Genomic DNA, 27,536 nt, shown 5'->3' with positions numbered 1-27,536 from the left:
CCGTTTGATATTTCATATGCATTAACTTAGATTTTCCGATATGTTTAAATCAATGAAATTTCATCAATGAAATTACATAAGCATCATCAGAAAAGATGTCATAAAATGAATGTGAAGACATGTCCAAATTACTCTTTATTACCATGTAGAGCTGCAGTTCTGGCCTTTCTTGCTGTACCAAAGTTAACTTTAACCTGGGCAGCAGGAATACTGCCCATGCGCCAACTGGGACCGCTGAGGTTTGCAGGGGGCTGTGCCAGCCTGCCCCCCGCTGCCAGAGCTCCCTGGCACTGCCTTATCGTGGCTTGTTCAGGGTCTGCCTTAGGTCTGTTCACACCAGCTGCATTCCTGTTGCCTAGGTTTGTCGTAGAATCACAGAATGGTTTGGGTTGGAAGGGACTTTAAAGATCATCGAGTTCCAAACCCCTGCCCTGGGCAGGGACATCTTCCACCAGACCAGGCTGCTCAAAGCCCCGTCCAGCCTTGATTCTTAGCTGCACCTGGATATTTTAAATTCAACCTCATTAAATTTTAATATCGCTGAAACTAAGCTAGTGTGTGGATCTTCTATGGGGTCTTGTAGCGATCCTGTGCGTGAGGGTTATCCTCTTGCCTCTGACTGCCCCCCGACAACCAGGGATGCGTTTGTGTCGGGTCTTATTGACTTGTCTGGAGTTTTGAATACTACTGGAATTGGCTTGAAGAAAGTGTTGCAAGATTTTTTTTAAGATACCCTGCAAATATGTTTCACTAAACAGACAATGTGGTTCCTGTTTTTGCATTTTAACAGAGTTCCTGGTGTCCTTTGCTTGCAAATCTAACGTGAAAGGGGCTTCTTATTTACAAAATAAAGTGATATTTATGATCACTGTAATGCAAGTATGTAACTTCTTAGCACACAATAGAAAATACTTGTAAAACTAGGTTGGTATTTGAGATGACTATTCTGAATGCTATTGAGAAGTGCCTAAATTATCTTCACCTCAGCGACTTAACATTTTGACATTTAGACATTTACAGATGGGCCTTTGACTTTATAGTTTATGACCTGCATTTCCTGGGCTACATCAAATCTGGAATCTGTAGTTTGAAGATGGAGTCCATGTGTAAATTTATTTTTAATGGTTCACTATAAATACTGTTTATACCTTAAGATAGTTCCCATCTGTGATGTGAGTTACCGCTGTTGGTATAGTTGTTAGATTATTAGATTACTTGGAATTATTAGTTATTAGAGTATTAGAAATAGCTTGAATTTAAGAATGATTATGAGTCACGGTCCTTATGTAAAAACTTCTGAAGATAATGGAAAAGCTCCCATTGAAGTTAGCCGACTTTGATCTCACGGTATGTTATTTCTTGTGGTACTTAAGGCTGTGGTTGTACAATGTACAATGCATCAACTTGTTGTTGTTGTTGTACAACGTACTTGTTGTACAATGGTTGTACAATGTACAATGTACAATGCATCAACTGTACAATGCATCAACTGCATTGTAAAAATGGGGATTTAGGGTTTGTCTAATATTCTGATATGTACTTCTATGAGATGAGCTAAGTTCTTAGTGGAGATTTTAGTTTGCCTCTTAAATGGGGGAAATATTTTTCTTCTGAAGACTGAGTGTAGAGTATTTTGTCAGGTTTTGCATGTGTTGCACTTTTCTATTTGTCGACGGAGCAGCTCTTACACCCCCTCCGTACGTGCTCAAAGGGAAATCCGTGTACTTGCAAGTTTTGTGTAGAGACTTGGCATGTTCAGGAAGTTCACCATGTAAACTCGGTGTATGCGCCTAGCGGTGATCGTTGGGGAAATTAAAAGTGGCAAGAAAGCTAATTTTCCGTCCTACTCTGCCATTGTTTGGTGGCAGTTAATGAGTAATTTTTGGAACAGGTGATTCAGTATTCTAGCTTCCTTTTTAACTTGTATTTTGGCAAATACAGGCAGACCGATCAAAAGAGACATTGTCAGATGACAAGCGAAGTCAAGATTTGTACTTTTCCAGGGAAAATGTGGATTTCTATATAGACCATTTTACAGTCCAGTTCCAGAGTTTATTAAATATTAAAAATGCAATCTGTAATAAAAATGAGAAAAATGTATTGATATGTTCATCTTTTAAGCGATAATCAGTGTGCCTTGTCTTAAATGGTCTAGGCTTCCATTTTAACGTCTAGTGACAAAGTGGAAAGGCTGCACAAACGTATGGTACTTTAATTAATAGGGGCAATATTAAGCTTTGAAAGTCCTCTGGAGCTTTTGTCTCTGTTGGCGCACTCTCTGTGCTGTGAATCTTCCCTAATAGTTAAAGCAAATGAACTAAAATAGCCTTTGGGCTATTTTGTTGCACTGTGTTGTTGGGGAAAAAATTAATCCTATGCCATTTTGCATTTGCTGTCTGTGAATCAAACTGTGAAAGCTAATTTAAAAACTTTCACACTTGGCTTGAATGAGGACTGCCAGTGCTTGGAGAATGTTAAATTGAACGCAATTAGCTCCAAGTGGGCTAGCTTAGATGTACCCATCAGCCTCAAAGTGCCCAGGCTTAATGACTGCCCTGATAAACTAACACAGAGGTCACAGGAAAGAATTTAAAGGCCTTAAGTTGTTACTAAAAACTTACCCTGAATAGAAGAGATCTTTGAAACCAAAATAGTTGGTACCCCAAGGGGTAGGGAGCCCTGTTGGCTGAGGCCCCGTGGGAAGTTAGATACAGCGCAGTGCTGCATCCATGAAAAGGAAACAAAACAACTGATGAACCTGCTCAGAAATTTTAAAGGCATAAATAATGTAAGTATTTGTAAGTATAATACATTGTAATAGCAATAAATTACTACTTATGGTCTCTGAAGTAGTTGGGTGTCATAGATATTTGAAGAGGCGGCAGCTGGTACAGCCATGGTAGAGTGAAGTCATGGAGTGTTTTAGGGAACGATGGCTGTACCGGTGCTGGTGTTTTAGTTTGAAGAAATAATGTGGGTTTGAAGTTAATCTCTTAATTGTGTGTTTATCAAGTCCTGCATCAACCTGTAATGGAGACATGAGGTCCAAACTTAATCGGTAAAGTGAAATTCCATGCTTGGTGTGGGAGTTCAGAGTAGCTTTCAGACTGGACGTGAGCAGATCTCTGGGACTGCAGCTGCTCTAGTGCTGGGGATTTTAGAAAAAGGACTGGAGAAGAAAAAGGTCATGAACAGCTGAAGTTGCGAGAGGAGTTACCTACACTGACATTAGCTGCTACTCTAAGTATAATGCCTCTTCTCTTGGAAGATGGGGTGTTTGTCAGTCACAGTGGACTGTGGCTTTTGGGATAGCATTTTTCCATGACATGTTTGGAGCTCGTTCAAAACCTCTTTTTCTTTTTTTTTTCCCCGTTCGTTTTTTGTTTGTTAGTTTGTTGTTGTTTTTTTTTTTTTTGTGGGTGTTTTTTTTTTTTTCTTCCCTCTTCTTTTTCTTGGAGAAGACTGCCTGCAGAGTTTTATCTCAGGTGCTGAGTGAGGTCTCAGCTCAAGTTATTCTGTGAGGACTGTAGTGACCACTGAATTTCCTAGTGCAGAGAGACCCTGATGGTAAATTGAAAAGAACTGAGTCTGTAAACCAGCATTTTACGTGTCATCCATTCTTATGTGAGCAACGTGAATTGTGCAGACAACAGCAACATTTTTAGTTAATGAACCCAGCCATAAGCACTATTCACATTTAACATGTTTACAGGGGGTACCATCCAGTCGCAAACTTCCATTAATTCTTTTTTTGCATGAATATTGTGTGCATGAGTGCATACATTTATGTGTGGATTTGTATATATGTGTATGCTATTAGTGCATGCAGTGTTAAAGCATATATAGTAATTCAAAAAGAACCACTGAAAAAGTTTCATTATGCATGTAAATATATTCAGCAGAAGACTTAAAATAACTCTTTAATGGAAAAAAAGGAAAAATTATGCTATTTGACATGAGGCATCTATTTTGAACTATAGTATATGCACAGTCTGTTTTCTGCCTTTCCTTTCTTGAAATTGTTGCCTGAAATATTATGGTGGCATGCAAAGGCTTTGCTTTAATTTTAAATTTGCCTGAATGCTGTCAGGATATTTTTAAATAGACAGTAAAATTGGAACTTGGCAATATTTGGCACTCAGTTTCCAGAGAAATGGCATTCAGGATACAACTTTGGTCTCATAAGTAAAATAAGATGAAGTCACGCAAGTTAATGATGATTTTTAAATATTTTCAAGAACATGTAAATTTAATTTCTGCCTTGATTTGGTTAGTTATATGGGCAGCAGGGGGAGGGTTTGTAACAGTCGTATAGATATAAAGCTGTGAATGAACTGTTTCAGTCTGTTAATCCAAATGTTCTTTAATGGATAAAAATAGAATGAAATTACTGCACATATAAAAATCTGGGACTTACTGAGCTTCAAACAGAATTATTCTTCCAATGGTATTCTGAGTATTCTCATGTTTTGGTCTTGAATGGACTGGCAGAGGGTTACTTTGCTGCTGAAAGACATCCTCACCTCTGCTTATGGTTTGGTGACATCAGTTGTTCTTCAGTTACGCCCCACTCCTGATAGGAAGGCTAAGTCTTGCTGAAAAAAAAAAAAATTAAAGGTTTTCATTAATATGCTTTAAGAAGATGTTCAACCTGTTAACCCATTTGTTACCAATATAACTTTCTCTTAAATCGCGGCCAACTTTGTGAAGATTTGCGTGAAGGTCACCATGGATGTGTCTCGGTTATTCTCCTCGCGTGGTTTCGGAGCGGTTCCGCTCTGACGAGGAGCCATCCCCGGCCTCCTGGCGCTGACTCCAGCGCAGGTTCAGTCCCTGAGGGTGGACCCAGCCAGCAGAATCGATACGTTTCCTTCTGCTCTCGTCAGAGCTGTAGCATTGTAGCAGAGTAAAGCATAAATCACAACGGGACATCTCCTGTGTGGGTCTGAAGGCATATGCTCCTTTCCAAGTCATCAATCTGGAGAAAATGAAAATAAAACCCCGTCCAGAACATAGACAGATTTCCTTTCTTGTCCCTCTGAACCAGAGGCTGTATTGCAGGTGTTCTGAACTCCCCCTCGTGACCCCTCTAGCGTCTTCTTGGGCAGTTACAAGATTTTGAGTTAGCCTCCTTAACGGGAAACTAAACTGGCAAGCAGTCTTGCCTTCCGCAGCCAGGCCGCTTCTCAGTGCGTCCCGGCGCTGGATGTGCGCAGCAGCAGAATTTTACTCCCGGTTGATTAGTTGGGTCAGGTCAGCCCCAGTTGACTCACTTGCCAGAGCTTGTAGAACCAGTAACCCTGCCACCCTGCTTTCTCATCAGTGCCGTACCTGACACCAGCTGGTTCAGAGTAACCCTGGTACTTTGTCATACGTGTGAGGTAGTGGTAGATAAAGTACTGCCGGTCATCAGTAGTGTGTACAATTTGTGGAGAGGAACAAAGACGAGAGAGAAGCTTTTTTCCTTGGCTGAATGTCACGTTCCTAAGGAAAGTCTTTGGCTCAAAGGTGTCACTTTTTGATAGTGCTGAAGGACCTCCTGTTTTCCTTTCCTGTCCTTCTCTACCGAGGTCTTCCTTGAGAGACAGTAACTTCTGCCACACTCTTACACATATTGCCAAAGTAACTTTTGTAGGAATAGGTGCCGAGAGAATGCAGCTTGCAAGACGAATTCAAGAAGACGCTGCAATATGGCTGTGGCACACCTGTGTTGCCTCTTTTTCCTCTATGTTATTACACACATATGTAAAAAATGTAAATTACTCTTACAGAGCCAAGCACATCAGTAAAGAAATGCTAAATTTAACGTTGTCCAGATGGAAGATAACCGAATGCAGAGTCGTGTGTGCAGTCACATAGTAACTTCTCTTTCCACATAAAGTCTTAGTGCAAAAGAACAGATCTGTGCTGGAGGAGCGAAATCGGGATGGCATGATAAAGGCAGTCGTTGTCTGTAGGAAACCTTGCTGCTCTCTAAGCAAGGAAGGAGAAGGAAGGGATGATCTTCTGCCTCAGGGCAGCCGGACCAGGTCTTGGAGACTGAACTGTGTGTATCATTGCTCTTGCGGTGTGGCATGCAAGACGTCAGCTCCCGTAGATATACTTTGGTTTGGTAAGGTTCTAAGAAGCTAAAATGAGAATTCTTAATGGGAAATGTCAGGCAACTTTAACAACACGTGGTGTTACCAAACACCACTTTACTTAAACCAGAATACCTTGTCAGACACCCAAATAGCAAAATCTCTACAAAAATGACCAAAAAGACTACTAAAATTCTTGTAAGAAACATTAGTTTTGACCCAGACTTTATTGTCCTGTTTCGGGCTACTGTAATGTGCATTTATTTGAATTAATTTACCAAAGTTAATGCATTAAAGATAATGAATTGTAGCTACTATGTAGCCACATGTAGCTTCTGCGTACCTATGAACTAGAAGTAGAAAGTGTTTTCTGTGGCCACGGTTGGAAATAAATCCAGAAAACATGAGCATAGTTTGCAAAGGAAGCAATGTTTTTAGGCAACGAACCAAACTTTTCTTTGCTGATCTGATAACCATGTCAATACGTCTTTTTTGGCTGTTCTTCCTTGTCTTTTTTTTTTTTTAATTGACTTTATTGCTAGGCACTGTTCTGTGCCGTTACTGTTATCAATGCAATAATCAGTAATCTGCCCTTCTCGCCGTGTTTTTGGAAAAAAGATATCTGAAAACAGAACCCAGTATGCATATTTTTCAAAAAAAGGAAACACTTCAATGCTGTTATTAAAATTAAAGAATATGATGTATCTTGGGTTTTCTAAAATCTAAGCAGGATGATGAATTCACTGCAGATGATACTGTGGAAAGGCTTTGCAAGAGGAGGGCAATCAAGTAGGGATAATTAGAGTTACTATTTAAATATGCAGAAAGCAAAAAGCTTATCTGGAAAAGCAGAGTGAAATTATAACAGTGTAGACTAATGTAAGGATGATTTGCAAGCAATAAAATCACATCTCCCTGACTTTGTAAGTACAAAATAATAAGCAATATTGAATAATGGAGGCTGTAATAGTCTGGGTTATAAACCCAGCGGTATGTGATTTTACCATTAGATCTTACCTAAAGGGGATAGATTGGTTTAACGCTGATAGAGTTGAGCTGTGTGAGGATTACAGGTATTTGGAATGTGTGTGCAGTGAGGGACGAGAGTAATTGCTCAAGATAATCTCCTAGCAGTTAACTCAGAATAATGATATGAAGTTGGCAGAACCTCTATTCTCGGGATTTACTTCTTCCTCTGAATCAGTCTGAGTGTAGGGACGCCTCTGAAGGAAGAAGTGACTCTTACTGCTGGCGTCATTTTAAAAGTTCGATGAAGAACAGAAGAATGTGCTGTGAAGAACAAATCCTTCTTGGCAGAGAAATGGGTGGGATGGTCTTCAAGTTCTTAATCATCTCTGATTTTTGTAACTCTGTCATTATTTTCATTAATTAACTTGAGCGGGTAACACAAACATCACGTGCCTTCCAAAACTAATATTACTGCTGCCTGCTATTCAGTCCGTGGAACTGAAAAAACCAAAACAAATCAAAATGTTGAAGTGACATATAGGCAATAACTTCATTGAACCTGTATTTATCCGAATGGCTTTAATTGGCCGTCGCCTACAGTCTCACCATATTGTACTGGTTTCACGAGCTGGGCAAGGCCAGGCCTGCCTAATTAACGCTGGGCTCCCGAGGAGCTACTGGAGAGGCTGTCATGGAGGAGCTGGTGTCCTTCCCTGGGCTTGGCGAGAGGGCATGGGGCTGCCAAGGGTCCTTGCTCAAAGAAGATACCCCTGGTAGTCGTTTGAGTTCCCGTGGCCCTTTCACAAGGGCATGGGTGCTTAACCCAGCGGCCCTGGCTACCTGCCAAGCGGAGTGATTAAATTCTGCATTCCTCAGTTCCCTCTCATTTTAATTGGATTAAGTACTCTTCACCTTTTGGCTTTAAACTTGGCTGGCTAAACAACTAAGTTTTTCATTATAGCAGAGTCTTTATTTCAGATGAGGTTACATTACCCCTGCATGCAATGTACGTTGCTTTAAGCGTGCCAGGTGTTTGGGGAGAGCAGTGTACGGGGCAGATCAACACTTTGCTTATATTTGTAACTGATTTTCTTTGCTGTACCGAAGTACACCCATTTGATGGTTATTTCTGATTACTCTCTCAACTTAGAGGCCTTGTTGAAACCGTATAACCAAAGACAGTTTAGAAAAATACTTTAGATCTCCGCTGTATCCAGGAAACCCTCTGTTCGCAACTGTCATCTCCTTTGTGTAGTCGGTGAAATCTAGGGCATCACTGGAAGTTTAGTCTTCAGCGTGTATTCAGATGTTCACCCGATGACTGGGATTGCTTAGTACTTTGCAGAAACAAGCTTGTAAACAGGGGAACCTGTGCCACGTCTCTAAAATCTGGATTGGTTTCTAGTGTGCCCGTAACTTCTGTTCAGGTACCGGAGCCTAAATAATCGATTTCTCAGTGTGTGCCGTTGCACAACATTTTAAAACCCAGGCTGCGTTGTCCATGTGTGCTGTGATTCTGCAGGAATTTTAATTAATGAATGGGGGTATCCAAAGGACGTACGAAGTAATAAGAGTTGAATACACAGTTTAAATCTGAGAAGTTAATTTGTGGACAGTACGAATCTTTGATATGGAGAAAATTCAGATTAGTTCACTTAACGGTTCACCTGGCCCTAATGCTACCTAAATTTAGAACTTGCGAGCACCACTGGCCTGTGATCAGAATATGTTTTGTCCTGCATAAAATGGAATTATATTAGTCAATTCGCATTAGCCAAGTCTGAATTCTGTGTCTGGTTGGATTTAGCTGCACTCTGCTGATGACAGAGCTCCATTTGGCTTTTGGTTTGACCTGGATATGTGCATCTTTCTTAGTGCTGTCAATCTTCTCTTATGTTGCTCAGTGCACTCCTGTTACTGAAAATCCAAGATCCACAGCCCTTTATTAAATTATAGAGTACACTTCTTGTACCTGTAATATTTACCTTTGGGCATTAGGACCTTTTTCCTGGAAAATAACCTGCTACAGGATTTTGTGGGAGTTTCTTACTCTAAGCTCTCTGAAAACTCTTGAAAGAAGGAGGGGAGCAGGGGGGGAAGAAAAAAGAAAAAAAAGAACAAGACGACCTCCAGGCATATCTTTGTGGGAAAGTCTTAAAAAAAAATAGTGGTAATGAACACGTGCTGTTTTTGTTTTGCTTTGTTGTTTTTATTTACTTTTTTTTTAATTAAGAAGTATATTTCTTGTACATAGATGCACCAGAAGCCTTTTAAAAAAGGAGGATCCCACCTGTGTTATGGACTGTAAATGCACTTTCTGTAGCATTCTGGCCCCTTTCTCTGTGTGAATTCTAGAGGACTGCTCTAAACTGACATAAAGCCTTTTCGCTGTGGACTTAATTTTGTTGGTATGCAAGGAGGGGGTAAAACCCGCATCCCATCTTTCATCCTTCTGGATGAGGATTAATCATGATCACAGCTGCAGAATAATGCAGATCTTAGCTGCTGGGGCTGGAGAGGGGGAAGGGACAGGCAGTGGGGAGGGCGAGGGACATAGGCTGGCTTTGCTTCCACGTGGCCCTTCTGCCCTCGGAGGCACTGCCTTTAACAGGGGAGTTGCAAGAAGCAGAATCTCAGAAATTGTTTTCCTTCCATTGACTTAGCGGAGCCCCTTGTATTTCAGTTTATGCTTGCTGCCCGCCAGAAGCATTCCTTGACTTCATGTGCGCCGTCCCTTACTGCAGGATACGGCATGGTACTGTCTTCACTATATGAGAGCAGTTCATATTAAATAAAGGCACAGATTTGCCGTTGCCCCAGCTTACCTTTTTTATTTTGACTTATTAATTTTTCATGCATCTTAAGTGTTTGTTTTTTTGTTTTTTTTTTTCTTTAATCATAAGGAATGCATTCAATTTACCAGCAAGACACATATGCACACCATGGCTTACTTGTTTTCTTGATGATGCATTAGGCAAGGGATGCTGAAACGCTGCTGGCTCGACGGTACACAGATTTAAACCAGTGACTTTTACTATGTCTCTGTAGATGGCCCCTGAATGCCTTGCAGGTCAACTGTTTCTGAAATGGATAAAAGTGTGCTAATTCCTTCAAGGTAAATCAGAAGGATTATGACATCTAGGAAGAAGGGACTGCCAGACAGCTCATGAGCAATATAACTAGGGCTGACCCAATAGCATCTCTGAAGCTTCCAATAAAATTGCCTGAGGAGTCTGCCAAGAAGCCAGATGCTGCTGCTGGAAAAATACCTTCTGTAGCTTGGCATTTGTCCTGTAATTGCTTCCAAGAGAGAATAAACTGTAGCATGACAGTAGAAGGTGAATGGTTCCTCACTGCGTGCTACTGGGGTGATTTTTAAAAATGTTTAGAAAATGAGCATGGTTTTGTGATGCATTACGACTTCTGCAGGTCCATATACTCATTTATCTGCCTAAGGGTTCCCCATCTGAATAATCAAGAGCATCTTCCCCCCCCCACCAGCCCCGAATTTTAGCTTGGCAATGGCTTGATTTTTCTTTTAGGTAATTCCTTTTACAGGGTCACTAACCTGATCGCTTAGGCTTTGACTCTATCAGTACGTGATGTGGTCATGTGGACCTCCCCAGTTGCATGGTTAGAGCAGAGTGGAGACTGGTGTGTTTCCCTGTATGGATGTTTCTCTGTATGGAATTATGATAGAGAAAACAATACCTGGCCCATGCAGTTTCAAGGGTTAGATTGTTGTGGGGGTTTTGTTTTTTTTTTTTCCCCAATAGTACATTTTCCAGCTGTGGGAATAGTGCTGTCTTTTATTTTTTAGAGACACTGATGAGTCTTACCCACAAACAGAAAATGCGTAGAGCCTGACTTCTTATGGGAGGTGCTTCTGCCCTTTTCGAGTGGTTAACGTTCTTACTGATGTAAAGCAGAGGCATTTGTGGAGCCAGTGTGTAACATAATCAGATACAAGGCCCTGCATTCACAGATGAGATGAGAACAGATAAGTGAATTAAAGAAAATCGTTTATGGTTTGAAATTTCTCCAGTAAAATCTAGCAGCCGTTCTCAAATGCTTCTGTTTGGCATCGTTCAGAAGTCTGCCTGCTGTTCGTCTTAGCAGTCGTGTGGAATTACCTCCATCAGTGACGTTGCTGGTCTGAAGACTGTAGCTAAAGCTCATTTATTAGACTATTTAAGATACTAATACTTGTCAGTTGTGGGACAGCAATGTAAAAATAATTTTTGCTTGTATGTAGAAATTCATACTTACAGTTGCAGAAAGCTTCTTTCTTTTTCCCCTTTGCCCTGCTAGTCGATGAACTTAGAAGTCTGGTGGTTGGCTTTGGTGTAATAAATCAAAAGTCCGTTTACAGTGAGGTGAAGTCCTCTGATTAGTTTTCCTAATACTTAACTGTCAGGGAACAAGGGCTGAGTGTTGAAAAATAGCAGTGAATAAAGATCCTGGCATAGGGCTTTTTTGTTGTTGTTGAGATTAGGAAAGTTTGCTTTGCTGTAATGTCAGGAAGCATTCAGAAAATTGAAGGGTACGATGTACAGGTTAACTAGTAAAGTGAATGAGGACATCTCAAAGGGACCTGGAAAAGTTGGTGCAAAATTCACGTCCGTTTAGAAGGCCAGTATAAAGCACCACCTCAAGCTCTACTTCAGATTTCAAAGTATAGCTTAAGTTGGATATTATGTAGGTATTGTACTGTATTTTATTTAAAATAAATGAGAGGGTGAGTCCCAGTTCAATCTCACTTGCAATACTAAGAAAGTCTTGAAATTAAAAAAAAAAAAAAAAAAGAGCTGAATTAAGATATTTCTATTTAAGATATTTCTAGAAAGGACAGGAGATGAATAAGTTGCCTTCAACTTACTGCGCCACTTAAAAACATGCTGAGCTGTCCGGGATGTGTGAGACATTTAATTCCATAACCTTTTCTTCCAATTAGAAGGCACAGATTCTGATTGTGAGGAATTTGCATTTAAATATAAAATGCGGTGTCTCTGACATTGCTTTTACCTTCTCCCTGGTGATGCTCCTGACTGCATACTTCTCCCTTTCCTTCAGTGTGATGATTGCACCACTGCGCTTTAGTAATCATTTAACAGCTCTAATTACAGAATACTGTGATCCCAACCGTGTACTTTGTCCTTTTTCCCTTCTTAGTCTTCACTCTGTTTCTTTGGTGTCGAGAGGATCGCAAAAGAGCTGTTCTTCTGCTTTGGTAACGTACAGCTTTGCATTTTCTTGTTGCTTTAGAGTTAACGCCATTGAATTTTAGACATAGAGGGGTTGGTTGGTCTGGTGTTGTTTACATCAGTCACACCGGCATAACTTCACTGACACTAATGCAGATACACCAGCATAAAATTGGTGTAACTCCAACTCCATTAAAATCAATGGAGTTACGCCAATATAAGTCAAATGTAACGCTATTGATTTTGTGCTGGTGTGGCTTTATTGACTTTAATGGAGGTAAAGCAGTTTTCTGCTAGCGGAGCTCAGATCGCAGCCAGGCTGTGCCCCGGCAGTATTTATAGCAGTTGTGAGTTTTGTTTCTTGTTTGTTCTTACACAGCGTTACCAGAAAATTCTTTTTCTTGTCTGCTTGGGGGTCAGCAGTGGAGCGATCTGGGTTTAGTAAAGTCTTGGCGTAACGCAGTTCATATAGGAAAAGCATTTGGGTAGTTCAGTTTCACTGTGAGCACAGGGAATCTCTAGTCCAATCTGAACGGCTTCCTATGTTATCTGGCACCATGGCAGCCTCTCTGCGGCGAAGGAATAATGAGAAGTTTTTAAGCCTGTTTTGTTTGGTGTCAATCTTTTTTGGGGGTTTTTTCTTGTTTGGTTGGTTTTTTTTGTTTTTTTTTTTTAATATAATGCCCTGCAAAAGCTTACAAACAGCACTTTGAGTGGAGTTTTCCGTCTCGGAGCAGAAAAAAATATGCTTACAGGAACAACGTGTGTTGTATTTCTACCCCTGGCACACAAGAGCTGATTTTCAGCTCCCAGGGCTGGAGTTGCGCTCCCCGTGACACAGGCGGAGGAGAAGCAAACGTGAGCCCGTGTATCCCTCCCTGCCTTCCCAGAATCCGGCAGGAGAGTGCCGGGAAGCCTGCGTGTGCCCAGCCTTTTCCAGGACTGACTTGTTTCGTTCGAGGCTGCAAATACACCTGTCCAGCAGACTCGCGTGCTTTCTTATGGACTTGAAGGCATACGGCGCTGCCACGACTGGTTTTTAATAACTGTCATTCCCATTTTGATTTCCAGCCCTTAATTTTCTGTGGCGATAGATTTGGGGTTTGATTCCATCCCTTCTAACCTTGCAAGACTCCGGAAAGCGATGCCACTTGGCGTTGCGTGATGCTCCCAGGTACCTAGCTTTTAACAAAAAACTGAACTTAGCCTTTAACAAAACCCGTGGAAGGGATGTTAAAGGTTATTTCACGGAGTTGAAGCTGGTTATTGAACCTGATTATTGGAAACCAGACTGAGACCAACTGGAAGGGCCACAGCAGCACTGGAATTACCCAGCACTGGCTCTGGTCAGCAATAGAGCAGAAAAGGGGAGAGATGCAAGTCCTGGGTTCTCAGTACTGGGTAGGTTTTGTGGGTTTTGGATTTGTTTGTTGGGTGTTTTGGGGTTTTTTGTTTTGTTTTGTTTTTTTAAAAAAAAAAGGTTTTACACTGTGATTATAGAAATTCTTTTAAGAGGATAAACTTCATGTTGAAAGCGTTGAAGGAAAAACTACAAATACTTTTCTGTTGGCCTTCAGTGACTAGCTCAGTTTTAGCAGTTTTCCTTGTAAGTAGTTGAATATCCTTCCTCAAAGAAATCAGGAACCGGTATCACGTCATTTTTCGTGAATGCAAAATGGCATACTTTTGAGAATTTCACAAATTCTGTTGAAGCAAGGTTGGTGTCTTCTGGTTTGCCTTTGTTTCCAGAATGCTGCCCTCTATAATATAAAGTAGAAGCTGTAATATTAAAATGAAATGTTAGCAATTTCCCATTAAAAATGTTGATGAAATCACTTCATTCCTGTGAAAAGCATCTTTTTAATGCAGTCAGCATTCTCTACGAGTAGAAAATTCACAGCGCTTCTGGTGAATAATTGGTGAGGTGGAGGGTAGTGTTCTCCACTATGTGGAGTGATTTCCAGGAGGAATTTTAGTAATTATTCCTCCTGTCATTGCAATACTAATGAACATCTTACTTTGGAAATATTTTATAGGTCAATTTTTTGGCAAGATGCTCTTCTAGTGGTAAATCAGCTTCAGTGGTGCTATTTACACCATCTGAGGAACTGGGTAGCATGCCTGAAAGATGCCCTAGAGATAGAATAATGAAGCATATTGTAAACCACAATAAATTTAATACAATGTGTTATTTGCCTTAGTTACATGTCAGGTTTTTTTAGAAGAGCTTCTTGTTTTCAGGAGATAGAGAAGTATCTTATAAATACAACGAAACAAATAGCAACTGTATGCAACAGGAAAGTAAATGTTGTGGTTTGAGTAGTCTTCTGATGTCAGCAGAATTAAAAAGGATTAATTGGGAAGTATCATTCTGGTATCTCACTACAGGCGTAGTATAGACAGCACCGTAAAGCGCATGAATCTCCTCCCTTTGTCTCAATGTATAGAGGTCGGAGGTGGAGGGGAGTGCTTGCTCATTTCAGAGCAGACAAAATGAAATATGCAACACAGAGGTGGTTGTGAGTCTGTGTGAGCCGCGTAGGTCGGGGAGGCGGAAGGAGAAGAAATCAGGTCCAGGTTTCAGAGGAGGGTTTGCAGTTTGGAGGGGGAGATTCGAGGAGCTAAACCAGACACTCTGCTTTCCCCAGGTGTGCAGTTGTGCTGTATCCCCGTCTGTGCGCGTGAACAGTGAGCTTCCTTTCACCTCGCTGGTGTTTCTGTAGCCTGTAAAAGAAATTGCAGGAAAACGCAGTGATCGACATGCGATGCCATGACGGAGTCATTTGGCTTGGTCACTAGGAACAGTTTATTACGCCCTTCTGTGGGCAAACGGCAAAACTAGAGGAAGGAGACTGGACACACGCAACAGTCTAAGGGAGATTGTTTTCTCTTGCAGGGCGGCCAGAATTTTAAAGCATGAGCTGCTTAAATGCTAAACATGTTGTTATAGAATTTGCTTTAATGAAGTTTATATAGAGGCACCTTCCCCTGTTTGCTCTTCTTTGCCTCCTCATTTTCTCCTCTGTGTCAGTATCTTAAGCTCTCTCGTTTACCTTGTCTTCCTCGTTTTCAGGTTCTTAGTTATAGGCCTTATTAACTGAAATATTTCAGTGGGTTTTGGACCAGTCCCTCGGGTTTCAGGAATTAGTCTAGTGCCTTCTGTAAAAGATAAATACTCTGATACCGAGTAGCTTCCCGCAGGATGTTTGCCAGACCCGACCATCGGGGAAATGAGCGGATGAGCACAAAATAGTGTGAGCAGCTCCAAAGGGCTCTGTGGCCTCCTCTCGCTGGAGGGTGTAAAGGGCAGTACTGGTGGTTCCGCACGGGTTTTTCCACCGTCTGTTCGTGCGCGGCCCCGCTGAAGTTCTCCGTGTGAGGCTTCATGGTCAGGTGAGACAGTTGATGAGTAACATTTTTCTCCCTGGGTAGCAGTCCTTCACGCTTGAACTGTTTGCAGTTTTCCAGGATTTTAAAATCATTTTGTCACTTTTATTTTGCCCTTTTAATGTCTTTGGGCTTTGTCTAACACGTGCAGAATCATGTACATCAACACCCCTTTACAGACGATTATGTCGGGTGCTTTGGAGCAAGGGAAATGAATTGCAAGACTTCAGAGGTATGAAAGCAAGAGCGAAGGATGGCAGCGTGGTTTTTGTTTTGTCAGACCAGGGTGTCGGAGGTACCATCCTCTTGTCAAATCCCACTTTGGGGCTGTGGAGAACTTAAATACCTAGGGAATGCCAGGGCTTAGTTACAAATCCTTTCTAAGACTGCTTTTGCTTTACATAAGCAGATGGAAACTGGTTTCAGGGGAGGGAATTTCTTAAGTTTTGAAGCCCTGAAGAAAATTAATAAATTCATGTATTTTAAAGCCAGAGGGGAAGTATTATGATCGTCTTGTCTGACCTCCTTCGTAACTCGGGCCAGGGGAAGTCGCCTAATAACCCTTTCATGAGCTCGCTCAAGCGTGGTTGAAAAGACAAATGATTTGACAGAAATTGTTGTTTTACAAACGCGTGGGGGAGGCGGGTGGAGCATGTGACGAATTTCCCTGCGCATAAAAGGTCCAACGTGTGTTAATCCTAACTGCAAAGTGAATTTACAAAACTCTTGCTTCACTGAGGCTTTAGGTTTTATGCCGGCGTAGGAGTAATACAGAATGCAGGCTTAAGGCTTCTCTTGGAATTAAAAGCCAGTTAATTCCAGAATGCGCTGATTGTGTTCCTACTGTAGCTGCTTAATAAGGGAACAGAAAATGTCAGTATTTTGTTAAAACGAAGAGCTCTGAATCCTCTTTAGGAAAAGCTGAGGCATGCACATAACATTGCAATAGCTGGAACAGTAACAAGGCACACAAGAAGATCGTCAGAGTGTAAGATGACGGATTTATTTTTTTTTTATTTTTATTTTTTTAAATGCAGCTAACAAAATTTTGTCTTTAGAGCAGGGAGAGAAATGTGGCAGAACCGATCAAAGAAAATAGCATCACATTGATAAAACACATGCTGCAGTACTTCCCACAGTTGGAAGAGCGTAGTATTTAACAACGGTGACCTAGATTGGAGGAGACAATAAAAGCTGTTGTGGTGAGGAGCAGATTGACTGCCATTCTCATCTGGGTAATAAACGGCTGAAATATGGACAGTGTATGAAAGTTTACTAATGTAGCTTACATAAAGACCTATACTTTTGGAGGAATTGTCTCTGTAGCAAATTCAGTTTGAACTATAGCTTGCATCTGACAGATGTTTATGTGCTCCTTTGCAAAGATACCTATTACTTTATTCAAGGATCTATGAGCCTGCGAGAGTATGACCTGATTAGGTTTTAAAGTAAATCAATATGTGAACCTGTCCAAAAGTAGACATGCATTTATTTTAAAAAATATTACTCGGTGGGATAGCCTCGAGGGGATGTAGCTTTTCTGGAGAGTTTCAAATGAGATAGCAGTCATATGTTGTTATTTTAAAATATTTAGTGCCATTCAGATGCTACTATTTCAGCTATCCTGCTGAAAGTGCCTGACAACAGGAGATGACATTCTTGATGCTTTGTACCCAAAACAGTCTTTTAAGACATTAAAACTTGCTTAACTCTTGACCCTGGGGGTATTTTTTTTCTTTTCTTTGTTTTGGTTTTATTATCAAAGGACGTATTATACATATTTTTCTTTTGTTAAGTGGTTCATGGTAGTGCTTCTTGCAAAGTTACCCAGTTAACCTTTAGGTAAATATAAATCCAAATTCTAGAAAAATAAACCATCAATCCAGCTGTGATTGATTGAGAGATGCTTTAGGTAAGTGCCATTGAGCTGTAAAGACCGATGCATCCCTACTGTGCTGTAAAGCTAAATATTATTAAATTGGGTTGTGTGCAGGGGGAGGGGAAGGAGATGGGGGTTGGAGGGACATCTGTTCTCTGCAGCGCTTTCCTCCCTGTTTGCTGGGGGGATTTCAAGCGTAAGTGAAGAGCGACGCCGTCAACGGTGGGGTGAGGTGGTTCCCTCACAGCACTCTGCGTGCACTCATCGGTGCCAGGGCCCAGTGGCTACTGCACTTGGTGGCCCACTGTGACCGTGTGTGGGGCAGAGACATCTCCCTGGCCATGGACCTGGCCAAAGAGCGCTTCAGATCCTTGTAGATTATCAGTTTTGGGGCCATTATCTTATTCCTTTTCTCTCTTTGATCAGCCTTCATTTGCTTTGTCCTTTCCTACTGTCTTCTTCACTAAGAATGTTAATGAAGATGCTTTTAGTTTATTCAGGTATTCAGAGAAGGTGTATTTAGCAACTATAATTTGTAAGTCGCTTTATTTTTCCTCTTTTTTTGCTATGGCGCACTTACTCAGACTCCACAGAGGAGGAACAGGCCATGTTGTGTTTCAAAATCAGTTCAGCAGATTTTGAAAAGCTATCTTTGAATATTCTATAATACACATACAGATTTGAAGAGCTTATTAAAGAAAGCCCCTGACACACTTCAGCAATATTAAATCACTTCAGATGGCGCATGGCAGTGTAATGTTACTGAAGCATTTGAAAATGTTAACAGAGCCTGGATTTGAAAGTACTAGAGGCTTCACAGCCCTTACTGTGAAAAGTGATTTAAACTGTCAAAATTATTTCAATGTTTGCAGTGTATTACTTTCTTAAATGGCAGAGAAGGGACATTAGTAAATAACTGTAACTGCAGTTAATCTCTGGCCAGCTAACCAGATGATATGCCGGGTTAATTTCTTTATTAAATGCTTGTTTAGTAACTGGGCAGCTGTTCAGACAGGCCAGATGGACTTCACTCTAATTGTGCTAATAATGAGAACTTTTTCACAACAAGAAGGAGCAATAAGAAGATGCATTTAGTGAGGGAGCATCGTGACAAATGGCTTCAGGACAGTATGGTCCTCTGCCCTCAACAGACTGGCTGAAATAGGTGGCTCATCCTTCAAAGCAAGAGGGCCCGGCAGCAAGAGCTGGAGTAATGGTTTATTCTTTGCTTGGTTGTTTATTTTTTTGGGTGTTCTTTGCCTCCGCAGCCCCCAGATCCCCGGTCCTACGTGCAGCCTTACAGCCTGCCCCCCTCCTGCCGCTCAGCTCTGCGGTTACTGCCGGGGGTTCGCAGCGGTGCAATTTGTGCATCCCCCCAACAATTCCATGTTACGTAAAGCTGTGCCTTGCGCCCTGAATGTTGTCTTTCTGACCCCTATCCCATTTGTGTTTTGTCGGTTTAATTAACTGTGTTCTCAGAATTCTTTGCAAGAAAAATTACTAGATGGGCGTTAAGAAATTACAGCTTTGTTTACATGGAGGCAGATTCTTTTATACTGGAAACATTATCATAAGCAAGAGGAGTGGCAAAGTATAATGTTCTCAGTATGAGTAATGAATATATTTTTCATTTGTCTTTGTTCAAAAGCATTGAGAGAGCGTTTGAGGAATAAAAGTCTGAATTTATGATCTGGCAATCTGTTTTTATGTTGGAATTGTTGCGTTAAGAATTGAGTCCTTGCAGAATGATTTGCTCTTGTTGACATTTCCAGCTACTTCCCGGATTGTAGCCTTTGTCCTCCCGCTGCTGGTCCAGAAGTACAGGTCATCTGTGTACCTTGTGTGGCATCCCTAGCCTGCGAAGGCATCTCAGATGTGCCAAAACATCTCAGACGGGACTCAATGACTGTGTTTAAACATCTAAAATTGTGGGCAATCGACTCTGTAGATGGAGAACTTCACAGCTGTTGTTTTTTTTAATGTTTTAAACCCAGACAATGACCATTACTTTTTGTTTCCTTCTTTAACAGCACTCGAAAGGAGTGAGTGAGATGAACTGTTTGGGTTATAGTATCTGAAAGGCTAAATTATTCTCTTGGAGAGACGTTCTAAATGAGCCTGACCGAGATCCTGGATCTGTGTGAAGAGGACTAAGGATATAGGATGTCAACTGAGACAGAACTTCAAGTGGCTGTTAAAACCAGCACAAAGAAAGACTCCAAAAAGAAAGGTAGTGACTAATTTCTCTTTATTTGTGTGTATTTTGTACCTTAATCGGCTCCTACCTCAGCCACCTTTTATGCATCTGTGATTCGTCTGTTATCTGTGTGCTCGGTGAAAGTAAAATTGTTAAGCCCAGTGGTATGGGAACGTGGGATTCGATTCTCTGACATTAAAACTATATCTTAGTGAAATATATTTAAAATATAAGAAAGAATGTACGTCTTACTGTTCATTAATTTTTACTCTCTCTATATATATTGTAATTGTTTCACAAATGGAAATATAACTTTAAAAATTACACTTAGCAAAAGAAAACTTTTTTTCTCTGTCGAGAAGTAAATTTTCTTCTAAAGGCTTTGTTTCTACTTTGTTTTGAACTGACTAGAACTTAAATGCACTTTCTGTTACTGGAAGGTGGATCTTACTGACACTTAGTGAAGTCACAGAGAACTCCGTAGCAATCTAGAGAGAGATTAATTGCAATCTTGTAAAAGAAATATGAACAAACTCAAAATTAAGGAGAAGCTCTGAATAAATGCGTGGTTGGATAAGTTCTTATTTGTATTTACAATTTTGTGTCAGATTGTAGGGCAGTTCTTTGGACTGATAAGCATGAGAAATGGGACGGTATTAATTTGGTGCTTATGAAAGATTTTTAGTAGGGATTTTTGTAGTTCAATTTTTATTAGAATTTTATTGCTTGTGGTTTTAAGTAGTGATGAACTTGGAGGCCAAGACCTTGATTTCTAGTGGCAATTCCTGTTGGTTTGTGTTGCTGTCTTTGATTATTTTTATTAACACCTATATAGATAATGAAATTGAGATTGAAAACAGATTTACTATGAATTGCTCAAATAAAATAAAAAACTTAAACAGAAAAAAATCATACTTCAATAGTTTCAATACTTGAGGCAGCAAGATTTGGACTTCCATGTGAGCTTTTCAGCTTGACATTCAGTTTCTTTTTGTGGATGTATAATTTAGCCACTTACTTTGAGGATTTTTTACTTTTTTTAAGACAAAAAAATCTCATCTTTGCTCCTATATATGTGCATTGCAAATTTACTCATCTTAGATATCTGATAAATAACTTGTTCAGCTTTGGGGCAGCTATACCATTTACTGCAACGATTTTACCAAACCGTTAATTAAGGCCTTGTGTTTGCTATAGGTTTTGTATCAGAAATCTTTATACTGGTGTTTTTAACAAGAGACACAGCAATTAAAAATGCTTAGCGTTGATGTGGGAAGATGGTGTAGAATCCTTACGACTACTCTAGGCCTACACTTACGAGGAAAAAATTATTCAGTTATGATAAAAAAGCTGTAGTTTGGAAAGGTAAAAATAGGGGAACTTTGATGGAAATGAGAACGTGATTGGGAGAGATGTTCAAGGGAAGTAAAGAAGGTAAAAGATGTTTTGGTTGTATGATCATTCAGTATTTTTGGGCAGGCAGGAAATTAAAAAATGTCAGTTCTTTGCAAGACGGATCACATATTTTTGATTTGTTTCTCCTATGTTATTTCTTCTGCTGGAGGGTGAAAACTTTTGAAAACACCAAACAACTGTTTTAGCAATTTGATGTTTATATTAATAAAATATTCAGCATCCAACTTCTAAAACCATTTTCCTAAATCATAATAACTGAATGCTTCTCTGCACAAAATCGGATTCTATTCCCCACGTGGAAATTCTGAGAATTATCTTTACTGATGAGAAGTAGTATAAAATATGTTCTGTGCCAGCGATCAGAGCTCCCTGCAGCATGTACAAGTACCTGAAGAACTGGAAGGGACAGTGCACGGCAGAGCGTATCTCCAAAATTAATCTTGTTGTGCGTTGTATGTGCAATCTGAGTGCACCCCATCACATCGAGCCGTCCAAAGGCCGCGCGGTACAATGAATGCTTTATACAGACAAGGTATAGACAATTCAGACAGTGTTTGCTATTCAAATCCCACATAATGAAAATCAAAAGAAACTTGGTGTGCTCATTTACTTGTCATTGAATTGTATGTATTTGCGTATATTTCAACAATGAGCCCTCCCCTGTATAGTGGGAATGATGGGCACGTGAAAAACAGGGTGGTGGGGGTTTTTTTTTCTTCTTTTTTTCTCAAGCTCATTAACTGAGAGCAGTGACAGGTAGCAAGTACTAACATGAAGTTTCTAATGTTACTAATCAATTTGTTTGATTATGCAATGGATCTGACTATTCCCAAGAAATTAGGCTTTGCTTTATAAACAGAAATTTCAGCTCTAGTGTATTTCCAGTGTATCATAGAATCATAGGGCTGGAAGGGACCTCTGGAGATCACCTAGTCCAACCCCCTGCCAGAGCAGGGTCACCCAGGGCAGGTGGCACAGGAACGCGTCCAGGCGGGTTCTGAATGTCTCCAGAGACGGAGACTCCACCACCTCTCTGGGCAGCCTGTGCCAGGGCTCTGCCACCCTCACAGGAAAGAAGTTCCTCCTCAGGTTCAGGTGGAACTTCCTATGCTCAAGTTTGTGCCTGTTACCCCTTGTCCTGTCCCCAGGCACCACTGAAAAGAGCCTGGCCCCATCCTCCTGACACCCACCCTTTAACTATTTATAAGTGTTGATAAGGTCCCCCCTCAGGTTTTGTTGCACTTCTGCAAGAGCCATGCGACCACTTCCATCCCGAGTGGGGAGGGGGCTCTTTTGCTGTATTATCTACCGTTCTGGTAGTTCATGGCACTGCGCTGAGAAAGAGCAGTAAGTTTGATAATAATTTCCTAACGGAACGTCTGTCCCGCAGATGTATCCCATGCCAAAGATCTGGAGTGACTGAAAGGGGACAAGGATTAGTATGGAGTTAGAGCAGGGGACAAGGTTCTTTCCTGATCTCACCATAAGTCTTCTGTGTAGTGTCAGCTAAATCTTCAGCTCTCTCTATAGCTGTATGAGGATGCAGTAAGGTAGTGTTACTTATTTGAAGTGTTGTAATAATACAAAGCTTAATTGCCACGATTTGTAAAGTATATGAATATAAAACTTGATGAAATGTTAGATAAATGCAAGCTGCTGCTCTTATGGAAGTACAACGGCCAAAAAGAAAATGGTGGTCGTTTAGATGATGTGACTCATACGTTTGTAGTGTAGTGCCTGTCTTGCGTTAAGGGCACTGTAACATCATTAGCTAAGCAAACAATTTAATAATCTGGAGAAGTTAGAGGGAAAGTCCAGGAGGAGTCTCGCGATGCTCAGTGAGTGTGGATGCAAAGTCCTGCAACTGGGCTGGACTAACTCCCTGCAGCAGGGCAGGGTGCGCGCTTGACGTTCTTTTGGGGTTCCTTACAATGGCTTTTGGACTCTGTTGTATTAGATTACTGATTTTTTGGTGACAGGGAAATAGTTTGATTTCTGATGCAGAGGGGGCACATGGCACTAAATGCTGCTGCGAAGTTCCAGATTTTACCGAATATTTCTTTTATGTGTGGTCGAATGCAAAACAATTCTCTTACAAGAGATTATTTAAAACATTTCTCATTAGGCACATTCTCATCAGTGTTTTTACAGCCATAAGCTTTCTAGTCATAGTCAACTCTTCAGTCTCTCTCCATTGTCATCAGAGCTGGTTCGTAAGGCAGTATTCTCTCCTAACACTGAAGGATTATTACTACAGTTAGGACAAGAACTTAACATATGAAATCCTCTCAGAGGCTGCTATTTAAGTAGAATCGCAGCTGCGAAACTCTAATGTGCAATAGGTAAGCTCAATATTAACACGATAATATCAAATCGTAATTTTCTATGTTAACATTATCACCCTGGCTAATCTTAAAAATAGTCTATTAGAAAATCAAGTACTAATTTTGCCTTTTGTTCCGTCAATATTGATCTGATGGATCAAGAAACTGATGGGCTCTAGAAGTGCTACCTGGTCACGCTCCCCGCAGAGGGTGGGAGTTTTAACTGACTTGAAGGCGCAGTTTTGAAAACGGAGGTGAGCCGAGCACCTCCCTTTCTCTCCAGATTGGGGCTGTTTGCTCCATGTACTGTGAAGATGCTTACCAATGGAGGACCCGTGTTTCACCCTGACCTCTGCAGCCTTCCTTTCTACACTTCACCCCGCCTCTTAGGGGTTTACAGCAACCTGGATGCTATTAGAGGAGATTATATTTCTGCCACCCCCCACCTCCAGCCCTGATCTTCATGCCAGTCTTGACTGATACCTACTAGTAACTGTGTTGTAATTACCTTTTTTAAGAACAAATCGTAAGCAATGTCTTGAAGAAGTTTCACGTTGCTCTCTAAAAGGATTTCTCAGGAGATTTAGGAAGCTTTATTCAAGGACTTTTTTCTGGTGGTTTTTTGTTTGTTTTTTTTTTTTTTTTGCAAGTTTACCAAAGATCATGTGTTCTTTCAGAAACATTTAGAGAATTAATCATTCAAGTAATGCTCTTAAAGATTGATTTTACTGCATTCGTTTATGTCACCTGGTTCATTGAGAGGTGAATAAAGATTATGTTTTTACCATTCATGGTGGGAAATTAGAATTTTTTATTAGCCAGAGTTGTTAGAAACACAAACTGTGTTTGTCTTGTGGTACACGGCGGAAAAGCCATTTATAAGTGCGTATGGATTATTGAATCAAATGGAAAACATTTACTTGAGCCTATTGGAATTAAAATTGATTTAGAAACCTCTTCAGGGGAAATGTGTTGCATTGGTGTTGAATCCACACTGATAACTGCCTTGAAAAATCCCTTCTTGCAAAATTAACTTAAACAGGAAAACTGAAATGGGAGGTCAGTGAAGAATTGACCCAGGCTACCAAATTTGAATGGAGATCTGCAACTGCTTGGGGGAGGCCAGGAGACTTTTCTAGGGATTTGATTTCTTCCTCTTGCGCTTAAATGTTGTAATTATTCTCTCTCTCTCCCTTTTTTTTTTTTTTTTTTTTTTTTTTTTTTTTTTTTTTTTTTTTTTTTACAAAATCATCTCTCATTATATCCCCTATAGTAAGACTTTTGAGTCAACTTTCAAAATGACAAAAATGAAGGCAAGACACAAAGAGTAGCAGCTCAGGCATGTTGACAATCAGCATATAACGATCTTTGATGCTAAGGATCCCCATGGGTGAAATTCCCTTATTTAATAGATTTCCACGTCAACGTGTGGGAAGCACGTGGCATCTGGAAAGAGATTTCGCAGCAGGCAGGTCGCCAAGCCGGGGATTGCCGTAACTAGCCGGTAGGACCGTGACGTTTAGAGGGGGTGTAGTGTGCTGTGTCTCTACCAGAGCTAGATGCCTTCTCACAGCCATGAGCTGGGCACTTGGTTTTGACTGAATGGATATCCAGGTTCGGAAGCTGTGCCTGAGGAGGGAGAGCGAGAGCAGACTCCGCTCAGGGGGCTCTTTAATGCCAGGTAAGGAATTACCCTGCTTGCACCGGCAGAGCAGAGGCTGTTGCATGGCAGCGCTTTCTTGGTGGTAGAAGATCTGAGTTTGATCCTCCCGGGTTAAGTGTCCACTTTTAACTGTCTCGCTACTCATTAAAAGGATTGCAGTGGCTCCAGACCATTCACGTATATCGGATCAGGCCTCTGGCAGAGTCACATCTATTTCCTGGGTCTTTTAAACTCTAATGAGAGAGTAGAGTCTTAACTATCTAAAGGAAAACCTTTGCATCCCCAGAAGCAAAACTCTAGTCCTACTAAGATCAAACAGGAGGTACCTAGTTAGTTTAAAAGCCTTTGGGGATAAGCAGCCTTTAAACAGGGTTATGTTTTGTCATTTTCAGTTTTCATCATAGGTGCCTAATGCTACCCAAGTCCTGTTTTGGGTTTTTTAGCCCTCACTTGAACCTAGTCTTTGGACTAATCATTGCTAAACTGGAGAGTGGGATGATGTGAAGGTTGCGATTTTGCTGATACATAGAAATCTCGATGCAGTTTGTACAGGTTCATCTCCAGATTGGAACTTCAGTTTGAACTAATAAGTGTTATGAACAATGGTAGTTGATTTTTTTAAAAATTATTTTTTTAAATTATTATTATTGAACTGGTTTTTTTTACATTACTATCAGTTAACAACAATTAAAGCATCGTCACTGTAATGAGGCATTTCAGGTTGTCAGATTGGTTTAGGTTCATTTGTTTTGCTGATTACCTTGCTAAGATCCGTGGAATCCAGCAAAATTCAAATTTGATCTAAAGAGTAATGAAAGAGGGGCACAGTCAGGAGCTTATTTCATTGACGGGGAGTGGATTTGCTTTGTTTCCTTGCAGTAGTTATGATTTTTTCAATAATTTATAGATCAAGTAACAGCAACATTAATTGATACACTAATTGAGTCCACATGCCTGCCTTTAACAAATCTCTTTTGTGAAGTCGTTACTGACAATATTAATTGCACATCTTTTGAGTCTTGATATAAGTTATGAATTCATTCTGAAGTTGAAAGAGGGTGGGAAAATCATTAATTTTGACATTGTGTAGCTATAATTAACAAGAGTTATTCAATAACCCTATCATAAATTAAGAGAGCTCATGAATTTTATTTTAAATACCGCATTCAACCAAAAGGGGGTCCATGGTTGTGTTAACTGAAGCATTCTTTGAGGGTGATGGATGTTGTCTCTTGTTGCGGTTAAACTGTTTGCTGTTGGTTTTAATTGAGGGGACAGGTCTGCCTAAGTTAGGGCTGGGGCTCTATTACTTTGCTGCTCCTCAGGAGAGGAATCAATAGTCTCTTGCGTGTTAAGAGTAACATTTCCTGCAAGCTTCTGTTACGTTACCCCTTCTCAATGTTTTAACAGTCGTCAAAGCATTTCAGTTGAAACTAGTAATTAGGAGCTTAATGCAGCGCGTGTTCCACGGAGGATTTGACTCATGTAACAGTCATTAAGTACCGGTGGGTGTTTCCGTGCTGCGAGGCTGACTGTGTGTTAGGAAACCTGTTGGTTGCTGGTTGTGGGGATCACCTGTACATCCAGTTCAGCCTCTGCCGTGCATTGGTTCTGGCTTTGTCCACTTACGCTGTTAAACTACGTCTGAGTTTTGGTTGAAATATGCAGAAAGCGAGGGGCTGAGGCTGGTAAGGAGGTGGAACTTCCAAGCAGGCAAATAAAGAAATATTCAAGGAAACTTTTCGTCTACTTGGCAGTCATTGAAAAGACTCCCAGCAAAGTTTGTATTAGGACATTTGTAAACAAAAAGTTTTGTTCGGAGGGTTTGGTGGAAGAAAATTCTGTCATGCAACTGAGCAAGGGTAACTTAATTCATCCAGTTTAGTCGCTAAAATGCCTCGTCGGCTTTGGATTAGTGGAAGTTTCCTAATATGGCTCACATAGAAATATTCTACAGGGACAAATGTGTTGATGATGATAATGTTTTTATATCATTCTTCATCCAAAGATATTTGCCTGCCTAATAAATATTGATGAGTGACGTTTCTGTCACCACGTTGCATCACGTGCATTTGAACATTTCTACTTTTCTGAAACATTTTACCTTCTCCGTTGGCATTATAGGAAATTCCACAAGTAATAATAAAATATGTCAAAGTATTACTCACTGTAAAGTACAGGTTGGAGGTATCAGCTGTGTTGGTAAATACTCCTATTTTGCTGAAGAGAAATCAAAGATAAGTTAATCTGGAAAATGAGCTTCATTGGAGTAATCTTGGAAGCATTGAACTGCTCACCAATTTTCTGTGAAATAAACAGATAACCCTTAGCATTAATGTCCACATTAGTGCAGTGTATACTTTTTCAAATTACTAGGGAAAATTTGTCCAAACTTACATAATTTATGGAAAGTAATG

General features: G+C 40.5%; 1 protein-coding gene across 8 annotated transcripts in view; it reads left to right on the top strand.

Moving 5' to 3' along the window:
- The window catches only part of DAB1 (DAB adaptor protein 1), a 476,209-nt gene that overhangs the window by 332,718 nt on the left and 115,955 nt on the right, over positions 1 to 27,536 (top strand). For all 8 annotated transcript variants that reach the window (XM_074597941.1, XM_074597935.1, XM_074597942.1 and 5 more), the window contains one exon: positions 19,550 to 19,749. In XM_074597941.1, coding sequence (XP_074454042.1) covers positions 19,683 to 19,749 — 67 coding nt within the window. In that variant the 5' untranslated portion in view covers positions 19,550 to 19,682. The remainder of the gene's footprint in view (positions 1 to 19,549; positions 19,750 to 27,536) is intronic.

Source organism: Larus michahellis, chromosome 8 (genome assembly GCF_964199755.1).
Source record: "Larus michahellis chromosome 8, bLarMic1.1, whole genome shotgun sequence".
Taxonomy (NCBI): domain Eukaryota; kingdom Metazoa; phylum Chordata; class Aves; order Charadriiformes; family Laridae; genus Larus; species Larus michahellis.
This window is presented reverse-complemented; position numbering and strand designations above follow the sequence as displayed.